Consider the following 21613-nt stretch of genomic DNA (forward strand, 5'->3'; position numbering starts at 1 on the left):
AATCATACAAACATGAATTAAATTTAGTTTCAGACTGTGGCCCCAGTCAGTATTTCTGGAATCCTAGAGCTGGAAGTTAGAAGTTATACAGCCCCAGTGAGGGTAGTCCTCCAGGGCAGTGGAGAAGCCCCCCCCGCCCCCCCACTGGCCCTGACCTCAGTGTCCCACTGTCGCTGTGGCAAGAGGCCAGAGCCTGGCGATGAAACGGTGAAGGTTTGCCACAGGGCGGGCTCTGTGGACAGATGGGCGGAGCTTCACAGGCTTGGGTCTAACATTCCCACCTGGCTTGATCCAGATAGAGCCCGTTTGAAAACTACCTAAGGATCACAAGGTATACCTTAGAAACACTGTTACTCTTGTGTTCTTTCTACTTAATGAAAAATAGCCTCTTTCTCTTTTTTCCCCCTAATTGTTTTAACTTCCTTTATATAAGAATGGAGTCTTTATTTCCTTTCTACTTTCTGGGTTTTTTTTCTACTGCCCTTTCCCTATCTCTTTCACTCTGACACACACGCCCAATATTTTTAATTGCTTCCTCATACTTCAGCTTGAATATGTCTGTTTAAACATTTACATTTTACTTGTTTTTCAATTTCCTCAGAAAATTTTTCAGGAGTTCTCAGGGGTTCCTTACCTAAGTCACATAAGTTTGTATGTAGTAAATGTAATTTTTCTTTACAGATTAATAGGTTTCACTTTAAGACATAAGATTATTATTACCTAGCTGTTTTGAATGCAGATCTATTAGTTAATGTGTAGATCTCTTCAACTTAGAAAGGACCATGTCAATGAAAATCTTTAATTCCCCTTAAGAATAAATATTTTTCAACCACGTTTCTCTCTAATACTACAAAGTAATGGGCCTGTGAATTATTGTTGTTTATTTGGTGGTTGCTGATATTGTTACATTATCTTAGTATACAGTTGTATATATAATGATTGCAGCTTTGAATATAGAAACAAAGATCTTTCTGACTATACAAATCAATTCAATTTCTGGTATTGCATAAGAGGTACTCTGAAAATAAATCACTTCTCCATGCTGTAGGGCACCTTTGCAATTCATGGCCATGTATAACCCGAATTTAGATGCCCTTCAAAAATGGGAGACTTGACCTTGTATGAAAACAAAGCTTAAAAGTTGCATGGTAAATTTTATTCACTCATGTATTCATCCAAAGAGCACAGTCCCATAACAGACTGCAGACGACTATTAAAAATATAAAACGTGAGGAAATTTTATATATGTATAAATGGAGAGCGAGAGAGAGAGAGAGAGCCAAAAAAACGTACACACATTTTAAGAAAGGAAAAAGCTATTAAAATTATGCTGATGGTAACCACTCTGAGCACCTCTTGTAATTGCAAAATTCAAATGTGACTTGTATTCATCTTTTGTTATCGGGATATATTGAGTATTACAATTTTAATAGTTTTTCCTTTCTTATGTATACATTTTTTGGCATCCTATGTATATATTCTCAAGCTTATAGTTCTAGTTGTGTGTGTGTGTGTGTGTGTGTGTGTGTGTGTGTGTCTCACATGGAAAATAATAATGCTTACCTTCTGGGAGCTTACAGTCTTTGGGGGAGTTTAAAACAGACAAACAGCAAAAATGTAGCAATGCAGGATAGTGTTGATATTCTGTCCAACTGAATGTTGCTAATATGCATTCATTCATTCAATAAGCATTTACTGAAAGATTTCTGAAAACAAAGACAAAGTAGAGGCTAAAGCTGGACAAAAGGTCTTCAGGCCATAGGATTTGAAATGGATATAGAAGGATATATAGGATCTGGACTGAGGAGAGGAAAAGGCATGGAGCTTGGAGTTGGCAAGGAACTAAAACCTAATTTTAGCATAAGATGTGCATATATAGTTCTGTGCACAGTCACACCCTGTAGTTGCTCCACACATACGTTCGGTACCTCGTTCAGAAGGTTAGCTAGATAATGCAAAGTCATGAATGTCAACCTGAGAAATTTGGACTATACTCATCGGCACTAAGGAGCCAACTTTGAGGATTTTGAATGAGGGAATAATATGAGGGAAATAGCAGCATGAGGAAATAACCCTTTGGAATTTTATAGGCTGGACTGAGAAGAAGGAAAATCAAGAGGCAGTGGGGAAAAACAATTAAGCCTCTCTAGCATTTCAGAGTAGTGACGAGGACTTGAAGGGTGTCATTAGAACAAAAAGGAAGGGACAATTTGTTGCCAACCTGCATACTGAATAATGTGGTTATTTGTATGCTCACTGGTTTTTAATCGGCATTTAGTTTAATTAAAACAAATTTTTAAAATGATTCATTGACTCTTTTTAAAAAAAATTTGTGTATATATTTAGCCATTGAGATTTGTGGATACCTGTTTTAAAACTTTCGATTGCTTCCCCCAGAATCTTTGCTGAAAAAGGTACTTGATATGTCTATCTTCTTACATCCTCATGGTTCTGAGGCAGAGCAGCTTTCTTATAACCTGTCTGATTTATGTTAGCTATATCTAAATGATTTCAAAAGGATTTGAAAAGTCACAAAGTCAAAGCTTGGAGTTCTTACAGTCATTTAAAAAAAATGGAGAGTCGCTTTTATGAGCTAAACTTCCCACCCATACACTTACTTCCATAGTTTAGTGTGACCAGCTGGCTGGCTTGTCACACATAATAAACCACGTGACTGATTACAGTGTCATAGATAAGCATGATAGACTTTGCTCAGTACTAATAACCAGCAAGGAAGCAGAGAAATCTTTCCTCTTGGTAGGATTCCCTCACTCCAAAGCAGACTGCAGCACAACTGATCCCAGAAAAGCAGACACAGAGGTAAGGCCCAAGTGAATATTTTCTGAAAAATCAGGGGAGTTCTTTCTTTAGAATGTGACGTAAATGTAATTTTATACTATAGCTATACCATTTTGGTAGCTCCATTTTAATCCCCCTATTTCTAAGCAATTCTAGGAAATTTCTAAGAAATGAAACATTCACTTAAATTGGCAATCAAAGCAAGATACTTTTCCTAAATCTTAAATTGAAAATTGAGTTTTCCGTTTATTTGCTGCTAGTTTTTACATAAGTAATGGTAAATACGTCAATTCATTTTCCTTTCTCCAGGCATCATGAAAAACCTATGTTTCACAGCCATTACCATGGCTATAGGTCTTTATTTTACTGGAACAATGGCAAACCCAGCAAGAAAAAGCAGTATTTCATTCAATTCTGAGTGCCAATGGAATGGATATCTTCTGACCAATTGTTCTTTTCCTGGAAAGCATGCTATACCTATGGACATATCACAGACAGCAGCCACAGTGGATGTAAGTTCCAATTTCTTTAAGATTCTCTTACAGTCTCCCACAAAAAAAGAAGAATGGAATATAAAACATCTGGACCTCAGTAACAACCTCATATCAAAAATAACCTTAAGCCGTCTTGCACATTTACAAGCTTTGGAACTACTGAACCTCAGCAACAATGCCATCCGCTCCCTCTCATTGGCTCTACCCAGTCCTAAGTCCTCATCAGTGAAACGCCACAGAAGCAGCTTGAGAAACGGACTTCCACTTCTCAAGCTGCTGATTCTTCAAAGAAATAAACTCAGTGACATTCCCAAGGGTAAGTACAACCTTAAAAGATCGACTAGACCAAGAAACAGTATGTGGAGAGTTAATGTTTTATGTCAATAAGAATTCCATGTTTCTTTTCAGTTTCAAGAAAACAGCTGAAAATAAAACAATTTGGTCAGAGCAAATACAATAAAGAGTTAAGAGTTTCTCCCTGGAATTTGCAGTTATTCTATTTGGACTGTATAGTCAATGCAATTTAATTACTACAATTTACATTAATGTATATGGATTTGTCGCAAGACACTAAGACACTTAGTGTCACAAGATACTGAGAAGTATGTAAGTGCTAGATAATAATGCACAATTTTAAATTACCTACTTTGAGTATCATATGTTTGTTACTAAATATAGAAAAGCACTGAGAAATAACTAGATCAGATACTTTAAATATGTTAATATAATTCAAATTAAATGTATTGCCATAAGTATAATTTTTTTAGAAGACATTTTGTGTCTACTTATCTAGTTGTCCTCCAAATGTAGACTAGAAATATGCTAATATCATACATCAATATGCAAACTTTCTTCTTATCTAATCAAAATCCGAATTCCTTATCCTGGTTTCTAACAGAACAGCCCATATAGCCTCTTATTATAATAACTTCTCATCCATTCTGACATTCAGTAATCTACGTGTTGGAGTTCCTTAACTAATCCACCAATGTTTTATTTAGAAAATATATCAGGTTCATTAGCCAGAGCTTCTTTTATTCTTTTTATATTCAGGAGAGCTAGACAATTTCCTTTCCCTGTTTGGTTTTAGTCTTGGTCACTATTTGCTAAGTACTTACTTTACAGAAGACACTATACTATAAAAAAAGAAAGTGTAAGGATATTGTCATTTTTCTCCATCCCAAATTAATACTTAGTTTTTCTCATTTTTCAGTTCTTTCTCCTTCCCTTCCTTCCTTCTGTCCTTCCTTCCTTCCTTCCTTCCTTCCTTCCTTCCTTCCTTCCTTCCTTCTGTCCTTCCTTCCTTCCTTCTTTCCTTCCTTCCTCCCTTCCTTCTTTCCTTTCTTCTCTTTCTCCAGCTTCTGGTCTTGTATTAAACATAATTTTGACAATAATAGCCTGGCAGGTGAAGGAATGACTATTCCAGTTACCGTATCAGCAGAATTGTGTGAGTAGGGTAGGCGTCTTCTCTCCCTCGCCTTTTCCATAAAAGCAATGTGAAGTATTTTCAGTGCAAAGTGTAAACTAATTGTATTTTATTTTATGATTTTATTGTACTGTTCTTATTATACAGGAATACTTGTTATTTGTAGAACACTGGGATTTAAAGAAAAATTTTAAGGGAAAAATTAAAGTCCTTCATGTAATATATATTCTTTAAGTTTACTGTTTATGTCTACATATATTTTTTTATTTCAAATTGAATTGTACTTTCCATAATATTTCATAACTTGTATTTTCATATCACAGAATATTTTGAACATTTTTATCTAATTAAGCATCTCATAAATAATATTTTAAATAGTTTTCATAGATACATATATTATAATTGGTTCAATCAAATAACATTTAGGTTATTCCCCTTTTGTTTGCTGTAACTCTTTGATGAACATCATTATAGCTACACGTATACATATGATATAACATATGTTTTTACTAGTACGGTAGATGTAAATCTCAACCCACAAATTCAAGTATACTAGTGATATAACCTTCTGTTGTCTATGACTCAACATAGTTTCTGATTCTGAACCCCCGTTCTACTAGGATCAGTTGGGGGTGGGGTGTAAGGTACTTGTACTTAACATCAATCTTTTGTGAGCTTTCCTGTCTTTCCCCAGATTTGTACCACTACTCTAGAATGTCATACCCTGACAAGGCATCAAAGTGAGTGTGTGTGTGTGTGTGTGTGTGTGTGTGTGTGTGTGTCCCTTATGCCCAATAACCAAAGAACATTTCAGTTTGGAGAAAATTCTTCCTCCTTTTTGTTTCTTCAAAAATCCTTTCTAGTTCTAGAAATTCCTTTCCTCTAAAAGTTTAGGCCTTCGGAAAACAAAAGCCAGAAAGACTTATAGACTCCTCCGCTTTGTGCCTGGCAATGTGCCTCCCCCGGGACAATTAACACAGAGCCTACTTTCTGCTTGAATGGAGAGAAAGGGAAGGAGGAAAATAGAGGTAAAAGAGTAATATGTCAAAATATCCCACCACAAAAGTAAATAGAGAGATGCTGAACATATTTCCTTAAGGCAGATGAATTCCCTAGAGCTAATAGGATATTAGGGCAAATACGACTCCTTTGAAGGACCAAATATCTAGAGTTTCCAGGCGGGAATTCCAGTCCATTCTCAGGAAAGTTTTTCGCTTTCCCATCCCTGAATCCTGAGATACAAACTATTTTCTGTTCTCCATGATGAATCATTTCTACAAAGTGAAGGCTGATACTACCAACCACCTGGGTTCAAGGAGCCGATTTTCCCGATTTCCTGACCAACTTTTCTCGGGATTCGGGAATGGAAAAGTGAAAAAATTTCCCAAGAACGGGCAGGAATTTCCACCCAGAAGCCCTACAAATATCCCTATATGATGCAGATACAGCCCCATCTTCCTTTTCTGAGTTAAACTCTGCCTCCCAAAATACTGGGGAAAATGTTGAACTTGCGAAGGGGGAAAAAAGGGAAATTAGCAAATCCTGTGTCTGAAATTCCATTAGAACTCTAGCAAATGAAATTATAGAGAGATGAATGAAACAGATGGGTGATGGAAGTCCAGTGTAAGCCCTGAATCTAATTGGATATAAGTCAGAATTCTTTTACCCATAGCATTTTGTGATTTGAATTATTTTCCCAAAATCATCATACATTTTCAGTTTTTACTAGATTAAGTTCCCGCCAACATCCCTTCCCATTTTATGATTCTGTGACTGTAGCTGAATAACTCTGACTTTGAAATCTCATTTCAGAGGGAAAAGCCCTCCGAAGAGGGTAAGAAAGAGATCTGCCTCGCATACCATGCTATTTCTGACCTATCCTTTGTCCTTTTTTGATTCCTTTATTCTAAGCCTGTTTAAAGGTAACATCTGGATAATATAATATTTACTCATAGAATTGTTGTGAGGAATAAAGAAAAATGTATCTCAAGAACCTAACTTTACCACAGTATTTGGCATAATAAATGGTAGCTATTAAAATATGTGAAAAGTAGTTTGTAACCTTGTCGTTTACAAATAGTAGTTATTATTACTCCCTTGGCACAAATTGACAATAGCAGTCTATTTATAAACAAATAATACATTTGTTTTTGTCAAAATCCCAAGTTATCTTTTAAAATTTAAATAATTATTGCAGTAGATGGGACTCCTTAGTCCACTATAATTCATGAGCCAAGAATCATTTGTGTCTAACTATTTATACAGGTGTTTGCTCTCATCTAAATTAATAACTTAGAGATATCTGAGAAAGCAGCAATCAAGCTGCTGGCCTTGTAGCACATGTGTACTTTTATAAATCATTCCCACATATCTTAAAATGGTGACAGTTTATAGAGCCAGCAAAAAGTTGCTTTCAGTCAGTAAAGCCCACTTTTGTAAAGCTGACTAACCCAATGTCAGCTGATCCCCTGTCTTCAGAGTCAGCTGTGATGTCACCACTAAATTTCACATTGGGAAACACCCAGAGGAAGTGCCAGCCAATGCAATTTACAATACAGAAGCCAGACATGAATTTAAACTTAATGGTCATTCTATCTTCCTACCATATTTTTGAAGTACAGTGTTAATAATGGAAAAATCAGTTTTAAAAAAACTTAAAATAATGGGATGGGTGTCCAGTTAAACTATCCCACCTTCCTCAGGCAGTATTTTTAGAGTGCTCACAGAGTACCTAGAAATCTATTGGGGCCAACATCTTATTGGGATTCCAGTTAGGTTGACAGACCAGAATGTGACAGCCTGATATTAATGAACTCACTAAATTCCAGAATCCAAGAGATGTGTTATTAATGAGATGAAATAATACCTAACTTTGAAACCGGTGGAGTAAAAAAACATAACCAATGTATTGTAAAAACTAAAGTGTGTTGTATTCTTTTCATTCGTAGGGAATTTAACATTTCATCCTGATTGCTATTGGATTACAGAAACATTAATAACCAATGTTTTCAAAACCAGTTCAGGTTAGAAAGTAACAAAATGAATGTATGTCATTAAGTTAAGAGGGTAAACTCTTTGGCTCACCTATATAAATTTGACCACATTAAGGTCTGGCTTTATGAGTCAAATATCTTATCTAGAGCCATTCACAACTGTATTCTAATTATTAATACTCTTTGAAATTGAAACCACAACCCAATGAATATCATTGTTCTATGGTATCAGTTTATCACACTTGGGAGAGCATTTAAGAAGTTGATAGTCCAAAGGGATGCTTCTAAGATGGCTTAATGTCTGGATATACCTTCTGTGGCTGTTTTTCTAACAGACACGGAGATAGTTTCTTGGGAGTAAAATTGTCTCTGGCCACTTAAATGCAAAAGCTAATTAAATTCCTGTCTCTCATGGCCTGTGTGATCATCAGAAAGCTGTTCAATAAATAATTCCATCTCCACAAAAGTGCCTCCATATTTTCCTCCCAACATTCAACTCTACTCTCTTGGAACATAGAATCTACCCTCTGATGTCCAAACCCCAGCCATCAATGCACCTCCCAACCTCTTTCACTCACCTGAATATCTACCCCCTCATCATTGATTCACCATGCAAAACTTTTAAAAGGACATTATTTTTCCCCACTGAGAAATGTAATTAAGTATCATGAAAGAGTTTATTCAAATTTCCCAGCTCCATTTTGGGAGGCCCTAAACAAGGAAGGTTACATCTCCCATTGTCTTTGGATCAGCCGGCTAATCACAACATGTTATTTTCATGGCCATGTTCTTGGCAGAAGCCACAAGAACAAGCCCCACCATGTGCACACATTTAAAATCTTTGCTCACATCTTGACTGCTAACATCTCATTGGCCAAAGCAATCACATGGTCAGTTCAGTGATGGGATATTCTGCTCACAGGAAAGTAAATATTTGTTGAATAATCTAAACGGTTATACCTTGCTTCCATTGAGCTTAAAATACTTGAAGATCATAGTAATCAAAGATAGACCTCAATTCTACTGTGAGAAACAATTTTTAAGAAAGGAAACTGAAGCATCGAGACCTTAAATGGTACACCCTGATTCACACCAAAAGTCACAAACAGAGCTGGAATAAAACTCAGTATCTTAAGTACCCTATTTGCAAGATGATACAAGTGGAATCACAAAACAACCGCCAGTACATTTGGGAATTTTATGTATTCCATGGCCCATATCATTCTTTTGCATAGAGAGCTCTGCCCACAGCCCCCTTTTCCCTTTTCTAAATTCAAGTTATCTTTCAAGGACTTGCTTTTTTTCTTTTGTAAGAAATGTGCATGGTTAAAGCGTAATTGTTAAGAGATCCGAGTTTTGATCCCAGTTCCACAGCTCCACCCACCATGACATAGAAGTTCTTAACTTTGCTGCATCTATGTTTTCTCTCACAAAATGGTAATAACCCGCAGGGCTTGTGGGAATTAAAAAGATGTTTGTGAAATGCTCAGAGCATAAAAAGAGTACACAATTAAGTAGGGATTTTAAAATAATTTCTTCCCTGCTTTCCAAAGCTAGGCATGATCTCCCCTCCACTGAACTCCTAGCACACCCTTCAATTCAGTTCATATTCAATTCACGGAGAAATTTCAGGAACCATAAATTCACATCCCTATGTAGGCCAAGCAGGAATCATGAAAATGTTAAGAAAGTTATAGCTTCTTTCATACTGGTGTCTTGCGTTGCATTTTTTTTTCTCACAAACCCATATGTTTGCATATTAAAACATGTAGGAATATTCATCGCTCCCAAAGGAAACCTTTCTCCAGGGGGGGAATACTGAAGTGCCTAGGACAGTGGGACAGCACTCAGAGGTGGGGGCAGGACACGGGCTTAGCAATGGCTACTTTACAAACCAATATGGAAGCATTTCTTACTAGCATATGCCAGCTGAATATCAACCTTGGTTCTCTCCCATTTTTTTAATCATGCAGGCTTCTTGGCCTAGCCTTTGATTTCCCTATTTTTGACAGAGACATGAATGCAAAGAAATTATATTCCTCTAGAAGTGCAAGGCTCATGTAAAGCAGACAGTCCTCAGTCAGCTCCAGCTAAACGTTGTCTTCTGCCAGTTGGAACGTCCAATATTTCAAGAGAAGCTAGAAATGCAAATTGTTTGTATTGATGCTTTATCATTGGCTCAATAAGTTTTGAATCTCTGTGCAAGCCAAACACTATGACCTGTGGCTTATTGAATGCATGTTATATTCCAGGCATTACAAGAGTTCACAAAGATGTGAATTATGCCCTCCAGGGACTAATCATCTGATGGAGAGGACAGTCGGATAGTGGGAGCATAATTGCCTCATCTAACTAGTAACTTTTCCTTGTGTATATATCTTATCACTCAACCAGACATAAGGATTCTATGCCATATTGATCGTCAGCACCAAGTGCCTTCACTTATAATGTTTGGATTGAGTTGTCATCCTAATGATCACTTGCTTAGTCTGTGCAGCTGAAGTTAACATATGATAACATAGATGTACAACCATTTCAATTAAGCCATCATCTCTCTGCATAATCAGTCTCACAGGAAGTACTTTGCAAATAGTAAGCAAGGAATAAACCCTTCTGGAACTGAACCAACCTGATCTGTTGTATAGTAGTTGGTTAAAGACGCAGACTACATGTGAGAACACAGCAGAAGGCAACGTAAAAATGCAGAGCTTCCTTGTGAGAGTCATATGGGAAATCAAATTTAGAAAACTGCTGTGACTGGCACTTCATTCTCAACCTTTATTTTCAGTGCCAAATGGGCCTCCTGGTTACTCTCTGGAATCAAGTGAAATACAAGGGCAGAGACCAAAACTCAATTAGATTATTTTGCCAGAACACAAAATCTAGCAATAACTTATCACCTTTGAAAATACATGAATGTGGACTTCCGGTCAAGATGGTGCAGTAGGTAAATGCTGTGCTTACCTTCTCTCATGACCACATCAAAATTACAACTAAACTACAGAACCACCATCATAAAATCCTGCTGAACTGAAGCCCTACAACTAAGGACATGCAGAAGCAGCCACCTCGAGATTGGTAGGAGGGCCAGAGATGCAGAACGGGATGGTCCCACACCTGCGTGTGACCATTAAAAATTAGGAGGATACCTTGGCTGTGGAGGTCCCCCTCGGAGGAGCCAGGGGTCCCAGCCCAGGGTTCCAGGACCAGGGAGAGAAGTCCCCATAATTTCTGGCTGTGAAAACCAGTGGAGGTTGTGACCGAGTGAGACAGAGGGCAGTTGGAATCCCAGTTGCTCCTTTTAAAGGGACCAAGCACGGATTTACTCACCAACAGAATCACTAGCTCTGAGCTCCAGCGATGGGGCACAGCAGGAGAGGCAGCAGGGACAAATTGTGGGGAACTGAGTTTTCTGGCTTCAGGAAGAGGGATGGAGGGGAAGCTTTCTCCTGAACGGAAGAGCTGGTGGAAGCCATTGTTTCTTTGTTGAGCCCTCCCCCTTCCTTGCATTCAGACACAGGTGGCCCCCATATCTGAGTCTCCATCAAGCTGATGCAGTTCGTTGGCCACACCCTGGTAATTCGAAACCCCACCTCACCCAACTTCCAGGCACACCCAAGCTGCTTCCAGTGGCCTTTTCGTACAAACCGCCCACCTTAGCTCACGCTGCAGACTTTCCTAGGGTCTCTCAAAGGTTCAAGTAACCAAGACAAGCAGCATCTGGCTTAAGCATGTCTTATATCTCTTGCTGAGCAGCCCTAAACCTGGCACTACCCACAGCTGGCCATGGTTTGAGGCTTGGCCTCTCAAAGCACTTCCAAGCACAGCACAGGCACTAGCTATCTGGGGATTGCTTTGTGGCTCCTTCTGGGTGGCCCTGGGCAGGGCACTGGCTGCAGCTGAACTTGACCTGCAGCAGATCCCCTTCCAGGTGCCCCTGGGGCTGACACCCCCAGTGGCCAGATTTGAAAGAAGCTTGATCCTTACCCAGCCACCTCCAAGGGATGACACACCCAAGGGGCAGATTGGGCAGGCATCAGAGCCCTGCCAAGACAGATCCTGCTCTGTAGGGTCAGCTTCTACAGCAAAACTCCTCCATTGTAGTCAAGGCCAGTCGTCACAACCAATGAGCCTGAGGGTCGATCCCTCTCACCCTCTCATTGATGTGCAGATAGCAATCAAGGCTCCACTACAAGAGGAGGGCACATACAACACATACAAGGGACACATCTGGAGTGTGTGGCTTAAATGAGCAGGAAGACTGCACCACTGAGCCCCACAGCACACCAACTACATAATGCCAACCTACTAAAACTGGGAGACATAGCAGATCTACCTAATACATAGAAACAAACACAGGGAGGCAGCCAAAATGGAGAGACAAAGAAATATGTCCCAAATAAAAAAACACAACAAAGCTCCAGAAAAAGGAACAAAATGGAGACAAGCAATCTACCAGATGCAGAGTTCCAAGCACTATTTATAAAGCTGTTCAATGATCTCAAGGAGAACTTCAACAAAGGATAGAAAACATAAAATGGAGATAGGAAACATAAAATGAAGATAGAAAACAAAAAAGAACCAGTCAGAAATAAAGACTACAATAAAACAGTAATGAAGAATAATGAAGAATAAATTACAGGGAATCAAAAGATTAGATGAAGCACAGGATCAAATCCTGATTTTATTTAGAAGATAAGGTAGAAGAAAACACCCAATCAGAACAGCAAAAAGAAAAAAGACTCCAAAAAATTGAGGAGAGTTTAAGGGGCCTCTGGGACAACATCAAGCATACCAACATTTGTATTATATGGGGTACCAGAAGGAGAAGAGAGACAGCAAGGAATTGAAAACCTATTTGAAGAAGTAATGACTGAAAACTTCCCTAACCTGAAGAAGAAAATAGATATACAAGCCCAGGAAGCAAAGAGAGTCCCAAACAAGAGGAAACCAAAGAGGCCCACACCAGGACACATCATAATTAAAATGCCAAAGGTTAAAGTCAAAAAGAGAATCTTAAAAGCAGCAAGAGAAAAGCAGTTAGTTACCTACAAGAGAGTTCCCATAAGACTAGCAGCTGATTTCTCAACAGAAACTTTGCAGGCCAGAAGGGATTGGCAAAAAATATTCAAAGTGATGAAAAGTAAGAGCTACAATCAAGATTTCTCTACCCAGCAAAGCTGCCATTTAGAATTGAAGGACAGATAAACAGCTTCCCAGACAAGAAAAAGCTAAAGGAGTTCATCACCACCAAACTAGTATTAAAAGGACTCTTACAGGGATTTCTTTGAGACCAAAAAAAATAAATAAATAATATGAATAATAAAATGGTGATAATTACATGCCTATCAACAATTACTTTCAATGTAAATGGATTGAGTGCTCCAGTCAAAAGATAAATGGATAAGAAAACAAGACCCTTATATCTGCTGCAAGAGACTCACTTCAGATCGAAAGACACACACAGACTGAAAGTAAAGAAATGGAAAAAGATATTTCATGAAAATGGAAACAAACAAACAAACAAACAAAATCTGGAGTAGCAATACTTATACCAGACAAAATAGACTTTAAAACAAAGGCTGTAACGAGACAAAGAAGGACCTAGTAATTCCACTTCTGGGTATTTATGCAAACAAACCCAAAATGCTACTTTGAGGGGACGTGCTCATCCATATGTTCATTACAGCATTATTTACATAAGCCAAAATATGAAGGCAACCTGGGTGTCCCTGAATGGATGAATGGATAAAGAAGAGGTGATACATATGTACAATGGCTTATTACTCAGCTGTAAAAAAGAACAAAATCGTGTTATCTGTGACAACATGGATGGACCTAGAGTGTCCATGTAGTAAGTCAGACAGCGAAAGACAAATGTCATATGATTTCACTTATAAGTGAAACAGACACTTGAAACAGAACAAATGAAATGAAACAGAAACAAACTCATAGATACAGAGAACATTTTGATGGTTGCCAGATGGGAGGGCAGTTGGGAAGGGATTAAGAAGTACAAATTGGTTGTTACACAGTAGTCATGGGGATGTAGGGTATAGTATGAGGAATATAGTCAATAATATTGTAATAACTATATATGCTGTCAGATGGGTACTAAATCTCTCAGGGCGATACATGAGAGGGGGTTTGGGGGCAGGGTGAAAAAGGTGAAGGGATTAAGAAATACAAATTGGTAGTTACAAAATAGTCATGGGGATATAAAGTATAGGGAATATAATCAATAATATGGTAATAACTATGTATGGTGCCAGGTGGGTACAAGTCGGGGGATCACTTCCTAAATCACATGACTGTCTAACCACATTGCTATACACCTCAAACTAATGTAAAATAATATTGAATGTCAACTCTAACTGAAAAATGAAAAGGGGGCGGGGGAGATAAAGAAGAGTAAGAAGTCCAGAGTTCCAGATATAAAACAAGTAAGTCTTGGGAATGTAATACTGTGTTTCCCTGAAAATAAGACCTAACCGGAAAATAAGCCCTAGCATGATTTTTCAGGAGGACATTCCCTGAACATAAGCCCTAATGCATCTTTTGGAGCAAAACTTAATATAATACCCAGTTTTATTTTCAGGGAAACATGGTATACAGCATAAGAAATATAGTCAATAATATTGTGATAGCATGGTACAGTGTCAGAGGGTTGCTGGACTTGTCATGGTGATCACTTCTGTAACATAGGGAATATAATCAATAATGTGGTAATAACTGTATAATGCCACGTGAGTGCTGTTGAATAACTATGGTGTACACCTGAAACTAACATAATATTGTATGTTAGCTATATTTTAATGAAAACCTTTTAAAAATAAATAAAAGAAAGAAAATATAAGAAAGCCTAGAAAATAGTTATAATATCAACAAGTAGATAAAAGAAAGATATAGCTACAAAATAGAATAAGAAACGCTTAAAACTCAGAGTTCATCCACATAAACAAGTCATCAAAACAACTAATCAGTTTTACCCATAGTTCAATCCAATAAATATTTACTTATCACATCCTTCAATCAAAGTTAGATTTTTAAAATTGATGCTTTTATGATAAAATTAGCACATGCTCATTGAAAGAAAGAATTCAACAGTATATAAAATAAAGACAAAGTTGCCTTCCTTCTCCCATCCCACCTTCCCCCACCATCCCTCTCGAAAGTGTAAGTACCACGGACAGTTTACTTCACCTGCTTCGAGCCTTTTTCACTGCTCGCTCAAAAAATATGTATATGTTCTCATATGGCTCTTGTTTTTCCAATAACATTGTACTTGTACTCTATACAACTTAACATTTTCCTTCCTGTTCAGTCAGTTCATGTTGGTCTGCCCCCATTCTTTTTTAAGACTACATAGTATTTTATAGTATTGATATACCATATTTTGTTTAACCACTTCTCTATTGAAAACCATTTAGGTTGTCTATAATTTTTCACCCTCACAAACAATGCTGCAGTAAGTATCATCAGTTTATATTTTAATTTGCTTTTTAACTTTAACAGGACTATGGAAACTGAAGTCATTACAGAGTTTGGATCTGTCATTCAATAGGATATCGCAAATTGGTGTTTCTGATTTTCATAACTGCCTTCAACTGGAGAACCTCTATTTAAAGAGCAACAAGATATTCAGAATCCATCCAAAAGCCTTCAAGGACCTCAAAAAATTACAGGTTATAAAATAGTTCTTATAATATTTCAAATATGCAGATATATGGGCAATTACATTAGAAGAATATGTCCATTGAAGTTTCTTCACAGCCAGTAGTAGTGACTATTAATCAAAAAAATGTAAGTCTATTTTAAGATTCCCCTAAAATTACTGAAGTCTCTCTTGCCTTAAAAATCAGAGGCCTCAGTAATGGATATGAGTTTTACTCGAACAGCAGCAAGAATTGACACATAATTTTTCTAAATCAAATTAAACCCAACTCCGAGTTTCCACTTGCCAATTGGTAAGAGATTAAATCTTAGTTACCAGTGAGGCTCTCTCCCTGAACTGCAAGGTCAGTGAAAGGTCCTGGGGAGCTTATGCAATCTGGAACACTTGGGGAGGTTCCTCTAAACCACCCTGGTCGATGCTGAGATGTCACCAACCCAGGACTATACGGACCTCTGAATACCAGTGACCCTGTTGCTTCCACACCAAAAACGATAATGATAAAAGCTCATACTTTTATAGCACTTCCCATGTGCCACATATTGTTCTAAATATTGGGGGAAATCTGTGTCCCTTCTTGGAGCACCTAGCAGTTAATCTCACTTAAGGTGTGAAGTGAGGTGAAGGTGAGGAACCCCCAAAGTTCTGCTCTACTTTCAGCAGCTTCAGCCCCTTCTCTTACAAACAGTTTCCTCCACCCCCTCTTTTTTGGGGGGATATTGCAAAATCTCCCCTCAGTGCTCCTTTAGAAACACCAGGGTGGCCTCCAGTGGAGCATCTAGAGATGCCTTAGGAAAAGCTTTAGCCTGCAGTCTCCATCACACATCCCCATTCTTTATACAGGCCAGCATCGCTCCATAAAAACAAGGTATGAGCCACATATGCAACTTTAGATATTCTAGTAACCAAACTTTGAAAGTAAAAATAAGCAGCTGAATTTCATTTAGTAATTCATTTTTAACCCAATATACCCAAATATTATCTTTCACGCATATAGTCAATATAAAAGTCATTAATGAGCTATTTTACATTCTCTTTTCCATACCAAGTCTTCAAAACCTGGCGTGTGTTTGACACTTACTGCACACCCAATTTGGACCAGCCACACGTTGATGCTTGCTAGGCACATGTGGCTAATGGCTGTCATGTTAGCATCGACGTACACACCTGAGGTTTTCTCAGTTTTATGTACAGTGATACTCAAGCATAGCTGCAAGATAAATCTCCAACTCTCCCTGTTCCACCAGAATGACCCCCCAACTCCCTTCTCTTTTGAAGGGAGACTAGAGAAGCTGGACTCTCAAGCCAAATTCCTGGGTTTAAACCTAGACTTTCCCACTTTGCCAGCTACATGATCTTGGGCAAGTTACCAAATCTCTCTGTGCCTCAGTTTTCTCATCTGTAAAATGGAGATGGCTTGGTTCCTTTCTCATAGAGTTTTGTGACAATTACATGTTTTAATACATATAAAGTGTCTCAAACAGCACTTGGAATACAGTAAGCTCTTTATCAATGTAGATTACATATAGAAATTCTAAAGTGACCACAGTACCTTACTCATTTAACATACAAATCTGATTGTGCCAATTCTTATTTAAAATCCTTCTAAGCTTTCATAGCACGGATCTGGCTGCTGCCTGCCTCTCCAGCCTCATTTCAACTGTCCCCTGGCTCGCAGCACTCCTGCCTCTGTGTTCACCTCAAGCTCTCTCCACTTGCTGATGCTCTGCCTGGAAGAGCTAACTCATATCCACCCTCCCCATGTTACTTCCTCAAGGAAGCTTTCCCTGGTCCTGCAGATTGAATCAGTTGTTCTTTTATACACACTTATAATATGATATGCTTTTTTCACAGTGAAGTTATTCAGTTTTAGGTATGGTGAGTTGTCAATGCCTGTATCCCCATAATCCGTCTCCTAGATGGTAAGCTCTTTGAGGACATACATCATGCTTATCTTGTTTTCTAGTGCTTAGCATTTGTCTAATACATAATACATATTTAAAAACACTTGTTGAAACAAAGGAATGAATGAATAGATAATGATCACGGATAGGCATGTTAGTTATCTATTGCTGCATAATAAATTACTACAAACTTAGCAGTCTACAACCACACACATATATTATCTCACGATTTCTCTGTGTCAGGAAACTAGGCAAGGCTTAGCTGAGTCCTCTGCTAAGGGCCTCTCAGGAGGCTGCAATCAAGGTGTTGGTCAGGGCTGGCATCTCACCTGAATGCCCAGCTGGAGGAGAATCCACTTCCAAGCTCACAGGAGTGTTGGCAGGATTCGGTTCTTTGTGGGCTGTTGGACCGAGGGCTCAGCTCCTTACTGGCTGTCAGGCTAAGCCTGTGGTCAGTTCGGTCCATGTGGGCCTCCCCATAGGATAGTTCACAGCTGGCAGCTTGCTTCAGAGCCCAAAGAAAGCCTGCTAGCAAGAACATTACAACCCTAAGTAATGCAATCATGGAAGTGACATCCCTTTGTTTTTGCCATATTCTATTGGTTAGAATCAAGTCACAGTCCCCACCTACCCTTGAGGAGATTTCTCAAGGGTGTGAATACCATGTTTCCCTGAATATAAGACCTAACCTGAAAACAACCCCTAGCATGATTTTTCAGGATGACATCCCTTAAACATAAGCCCTAATGCGTCTTTTGGAGCAAAAGTTAATATAAGACCCGGTCTTATTTCGGGGAAACATGGTACCAGGAGGCAGGGTCATTAGGGTCCATCTGAGAATCTGTCTGCCACCGTAATTATGAGAGCAGCTGAGAAAGCCCACTTAACTTGGCAGTCCTCCCCGGTTCACCACAAGCAGGTTGTCAGATTGCCTGGCATCTCATTTAGTATATCGTACACTGATTATAAGTATATTTGTATATGTAATTGCTGTACGTCTGTTTTATTTCCTATGCATTTTTATTGTGCTTTATAAGTCTTCTGTAGCTCACGTGTAATGGAGGCTACAAGCAAACTGAAAAACAACCCCAAGAATGTTTTAAATCACCTGTATTTCTCAATTCACCTGCACTGCCCAAAATTATACAATTTCTCCTTCTCTGTTATTCCTTCTACCTGTTCGACAATAACTTAAAAACTGGTTTTGGAACATGATGAACATATTTGGTACCAGAAAGCTGCATATTAAAATAGATGGGATTTTTCTTTCAGGAGATGTATTTAATACTTACACTGTACAATATGTCTTCCCATGTTGAAATTTACTCAGAAGCCAGATAGATTTTTCAAAACATGAATTCATCATCATGTTTGATAGAATAAATTAAGTTTCATTGGCATTTCCAATTAGCACTGCTGTGTACCTTTTCCTTAATCTTATTCTATTCATCTTAGATTTAGTGATTTGTGTAGCAACATTATATGCTTCTCGCAATCTTTCTGTAACGTACAATCCTTTCAAATGATGGTGGATGGCTATTTCTTCAGCCAAACTTAACCACTCTGTTTTAATCTTTTCTCAGAAATTATTTCTCCTGAATCATCTTATGTATTCTGTCTTCTCTCCAGTTTTGCTTTCAGTTACATGATTTGTAATATAATAGCTGCTAGAATAAAAAAAAAAAAAATGCAGATATGCACTGAAAAGAAAATAACTCCCTGAAAAACATTAGAATATGTCACTCTGTTGTTGAGGAGGGGCACATAAGAAAACTATGGATCCTAGGCAAGGCTAGGCCCAAGCAAAGTGTTGTTGTTGTTGCTGCTGCTGCTGCTGTTGTTTTCTTCCCAATCCCAGTCTCCTATTTCCTGTTTGGGGGAACTTTCCTTTGGGAATCAAGACTGCTTAATTACTTAACATTGGAAAGATCATCCTCACCACCTAATTTCAGGGAGAATTCTGATTTTACATGTAGTGGTCTTGGCTATAGTGCTGACTGTTTGAATCAGCTCTTAGGAATTTATATAACCTGAGATATCAATGCTGCCTTTTTCCTGATGTTTATTAAAACAGTTGACCTGGACAACATTCAGCCTCTCTGGTTTTCATCCATAGCCCTCTTTTTATTTTTCAGCAAGGTTTGAATGATTTCTTTTATGATTTCCTCTTCTCCTAATAGCCATCTGCTCTTCCCCGAACCCCAAGACCCTGCTGTGGTACTTCATGCCCCAAGCCTCCTCCACCCAGTGCAGTGGGAGCTCAGGCTCCGAGAGGGTGTGTTCTGAGTAAAAGGCACCTGGCTGTGAAGCCAGATCAGATCTCAACTCTGCCTTTCCTTCATTCATTCCTTTCTCCATTGTTTACTGGGCACCTGCTACGTACCACACCCTGTTACTAGGGGCTATGTGGGATATACTGGGTGACCTAGCAGTTTCCTCCTCTGTACAAAAGGGAGAAATGAGGGACTTGCTGAGAGGATTAGTGATAACCTATATAAAGTACCCAGTAGAATGCCTAATACACAGCAATGCTCTGCAAATGGTAGCTAGAGGTACATGTAACTGTGCTTTCCATGCTGTATCATGTCACTGCCATGTCCAACTTCAACAGATCCTTCTCTGTGTTCCTAGTGCCACTGAATCCTTTTTGTTCCCTGGTTTCCCCTTCATTTCTAATTAGACTAGAAAAAAATCGTCATCTTGTGTGTAGTGAGTAGCCATGGGTGCAGGGAAATGTCCTAGTACCCTTGAGATAATACTTGATGCAAATGACCTCTCCTTGTTATTTCTGGTCAACCACAACTCTTCTGTGTTCTATGTCCTCCTCATCTAGTATCTTCTGCCACTTTCAAGATCACCATGCTTCTAGACATTGTAGACCTCGCATTTAATTTTAGACCCTGATAACAATGGGGAGTCTCAGTTTTATCTGACAGTACAAATCACAACTCATAGGAAAGAAGGAAGGGAAAATGATTGGGCATCTAATATAGGCACGATACTTAAAGCTCTCACATACATTTAATCCTAACAACAACCTTGGGAGGTAGGCTCTTAGAGAGCAGACAAGATGCTGAGGCTCACAGAGTTGTTAGAAGCAGGGCAGCGATTTAAACCCAGTATTCTCTGACTCCCAAATCAGTGCTAAATTCTTATCGCCTCCATAGAGATGTTAACAATATCTGTAACTCATTTATTGTCTCTAAATGTCTTTCTTCATAGACGGCCCTAAATTTGTTTCTTCCTGAGCAGGCTGTAGACCTCAGCAATAATGCTCTGACCACCATCCTGCCGATAATGATCATTGCTCTAGAACTGCCCCATCTGGAGGCTGACTTGGCAGACAACAAATGGCAGTGTGATGGGAGCGTGGCTGTCTTCCAAAATTTCTTGTCTGAATCCTGGAAAAAGAAGTGGAATGTAATTTGCAACAAGACTATAGGTAAGTCAGTAGTTCCTCATCTCTCGGAAAGGGTTCCTGCTGAACTGAAAAAAGTACACAAAACATTTAGTTTCATTTGAAAGAATAACGGCAAGAGTGCTGTTCCACAGCATTAGTCAGCCTTGGGCTGTAGTACAGAACCATCATTGGTTCCAGACTGTTTTCCTCAGTTCATGAATTTTCTTCACGTGGTCAAAGAAACCTCGTTCAGTTAGCTCAGAAACCACCGGATTTGGTCAAAAACAGAAATTTCACAAAAACAGAATTTTGCCGAAACCCCAAATTGTCAGAATTTTGCCGAAACCCCAAACCTCAACAAATAAGTGATTAAAGAAAGAACTTTCAAAACTTGAAACACGATTATTTAAAATGTTTACTAGCACTCTAAAATGGATAATCCTATGCATACACAACATTTGTACGCTATTTCAAAAGTATATTTTTCCTTGATTCGTTCCCGGCCACTCTCCCAAAGCACTAGAATATGTTACTGGAGTTGAACATTCTGGAAAGCATTTTCCACTATTTACTATTTTGGCTAAATCTTAAACTCCTAACTGGGGGTAGAAGGGGAGTCAGATTTTCTTAAGTGAATCCTGGACTCTGTTCTATTCAGGACTGACATTAAAATGGAAAACGGGCCATGCTTACCAGGTTTAGAAGGAATCTGTGAAGATCAGAGAGCCGTCTTAATATTGTCAGCCACACTTATCTCACTCCTCTCTAAAAGCCACAACTGTCATTCTGAGTGTGCAGGGGAGAACAGCAGGAGCCAGCAAAGAAAACTGAGTATACTTTTGCTGTGTCCCAGCACTGGGGGATAGTGAGGAAATGATATTGCAAACTTGGTTAGGGCTGACGTAGATTGTGCAGGGGCCTGATA

The 21613-nt window shown here is 38.7% G+C and overlaps 1 protein-coding gene across 3 annotated transcripts in view; it reads left to right on the forward strand.

The window, feature by feature from the left end:
- The first annotated feature begins 90 nt into the window (after positions 1 to 90).
- LRRC66 (leucine rich repeat containing 66) overlaps positions 91 to 21613 on the forward strand; it is a 29030-nt gene continuing 7507 nt past the window's right edge. For 2 of the 3 annotated variants that reach the window (XM_074324677.2, XM_074324676.2), the window contains exons 1-4: positions 91 to 331; positions 3109 to 3609; positions 15228 to 15397; positions 20511 to 20730. In XM_074324677.2, the coding sequence (XP_074180778.2) occupies positions 3114 to 3609; positions 15228 to 15397; positions 20511 to 20730 (886 nt within the window). In that variant the 5' untranslated portion in view covers positions 91 to 331; positions 3109 to 3113. The remainder of the gene's footprint in view (positions 332 to 3108; positions 3610 to 15227; positions 15398 to 20510; positions 20731 to 21613) is intronic. The other variant, XM_019741021.3, reaches the window with a different exon arrangement.

The sequence above is a fragment of the Rhinolophus sinicus genome, chromosome 1 (assembly GCF_057876585.1).
Source record: "Rhinolophus sinicus isolate RSI-liver-muscle chromosome 1, RSI-T2T, whole genome shotgun sequence".
In the NCBI taxonomy this organism is placed as follows: Eukaryota; Metazoa; Chordata; class Mammalia; order Chiroptera; family Rhinolophidae; genus Rhinolophus; species Rhinolophus sinicus.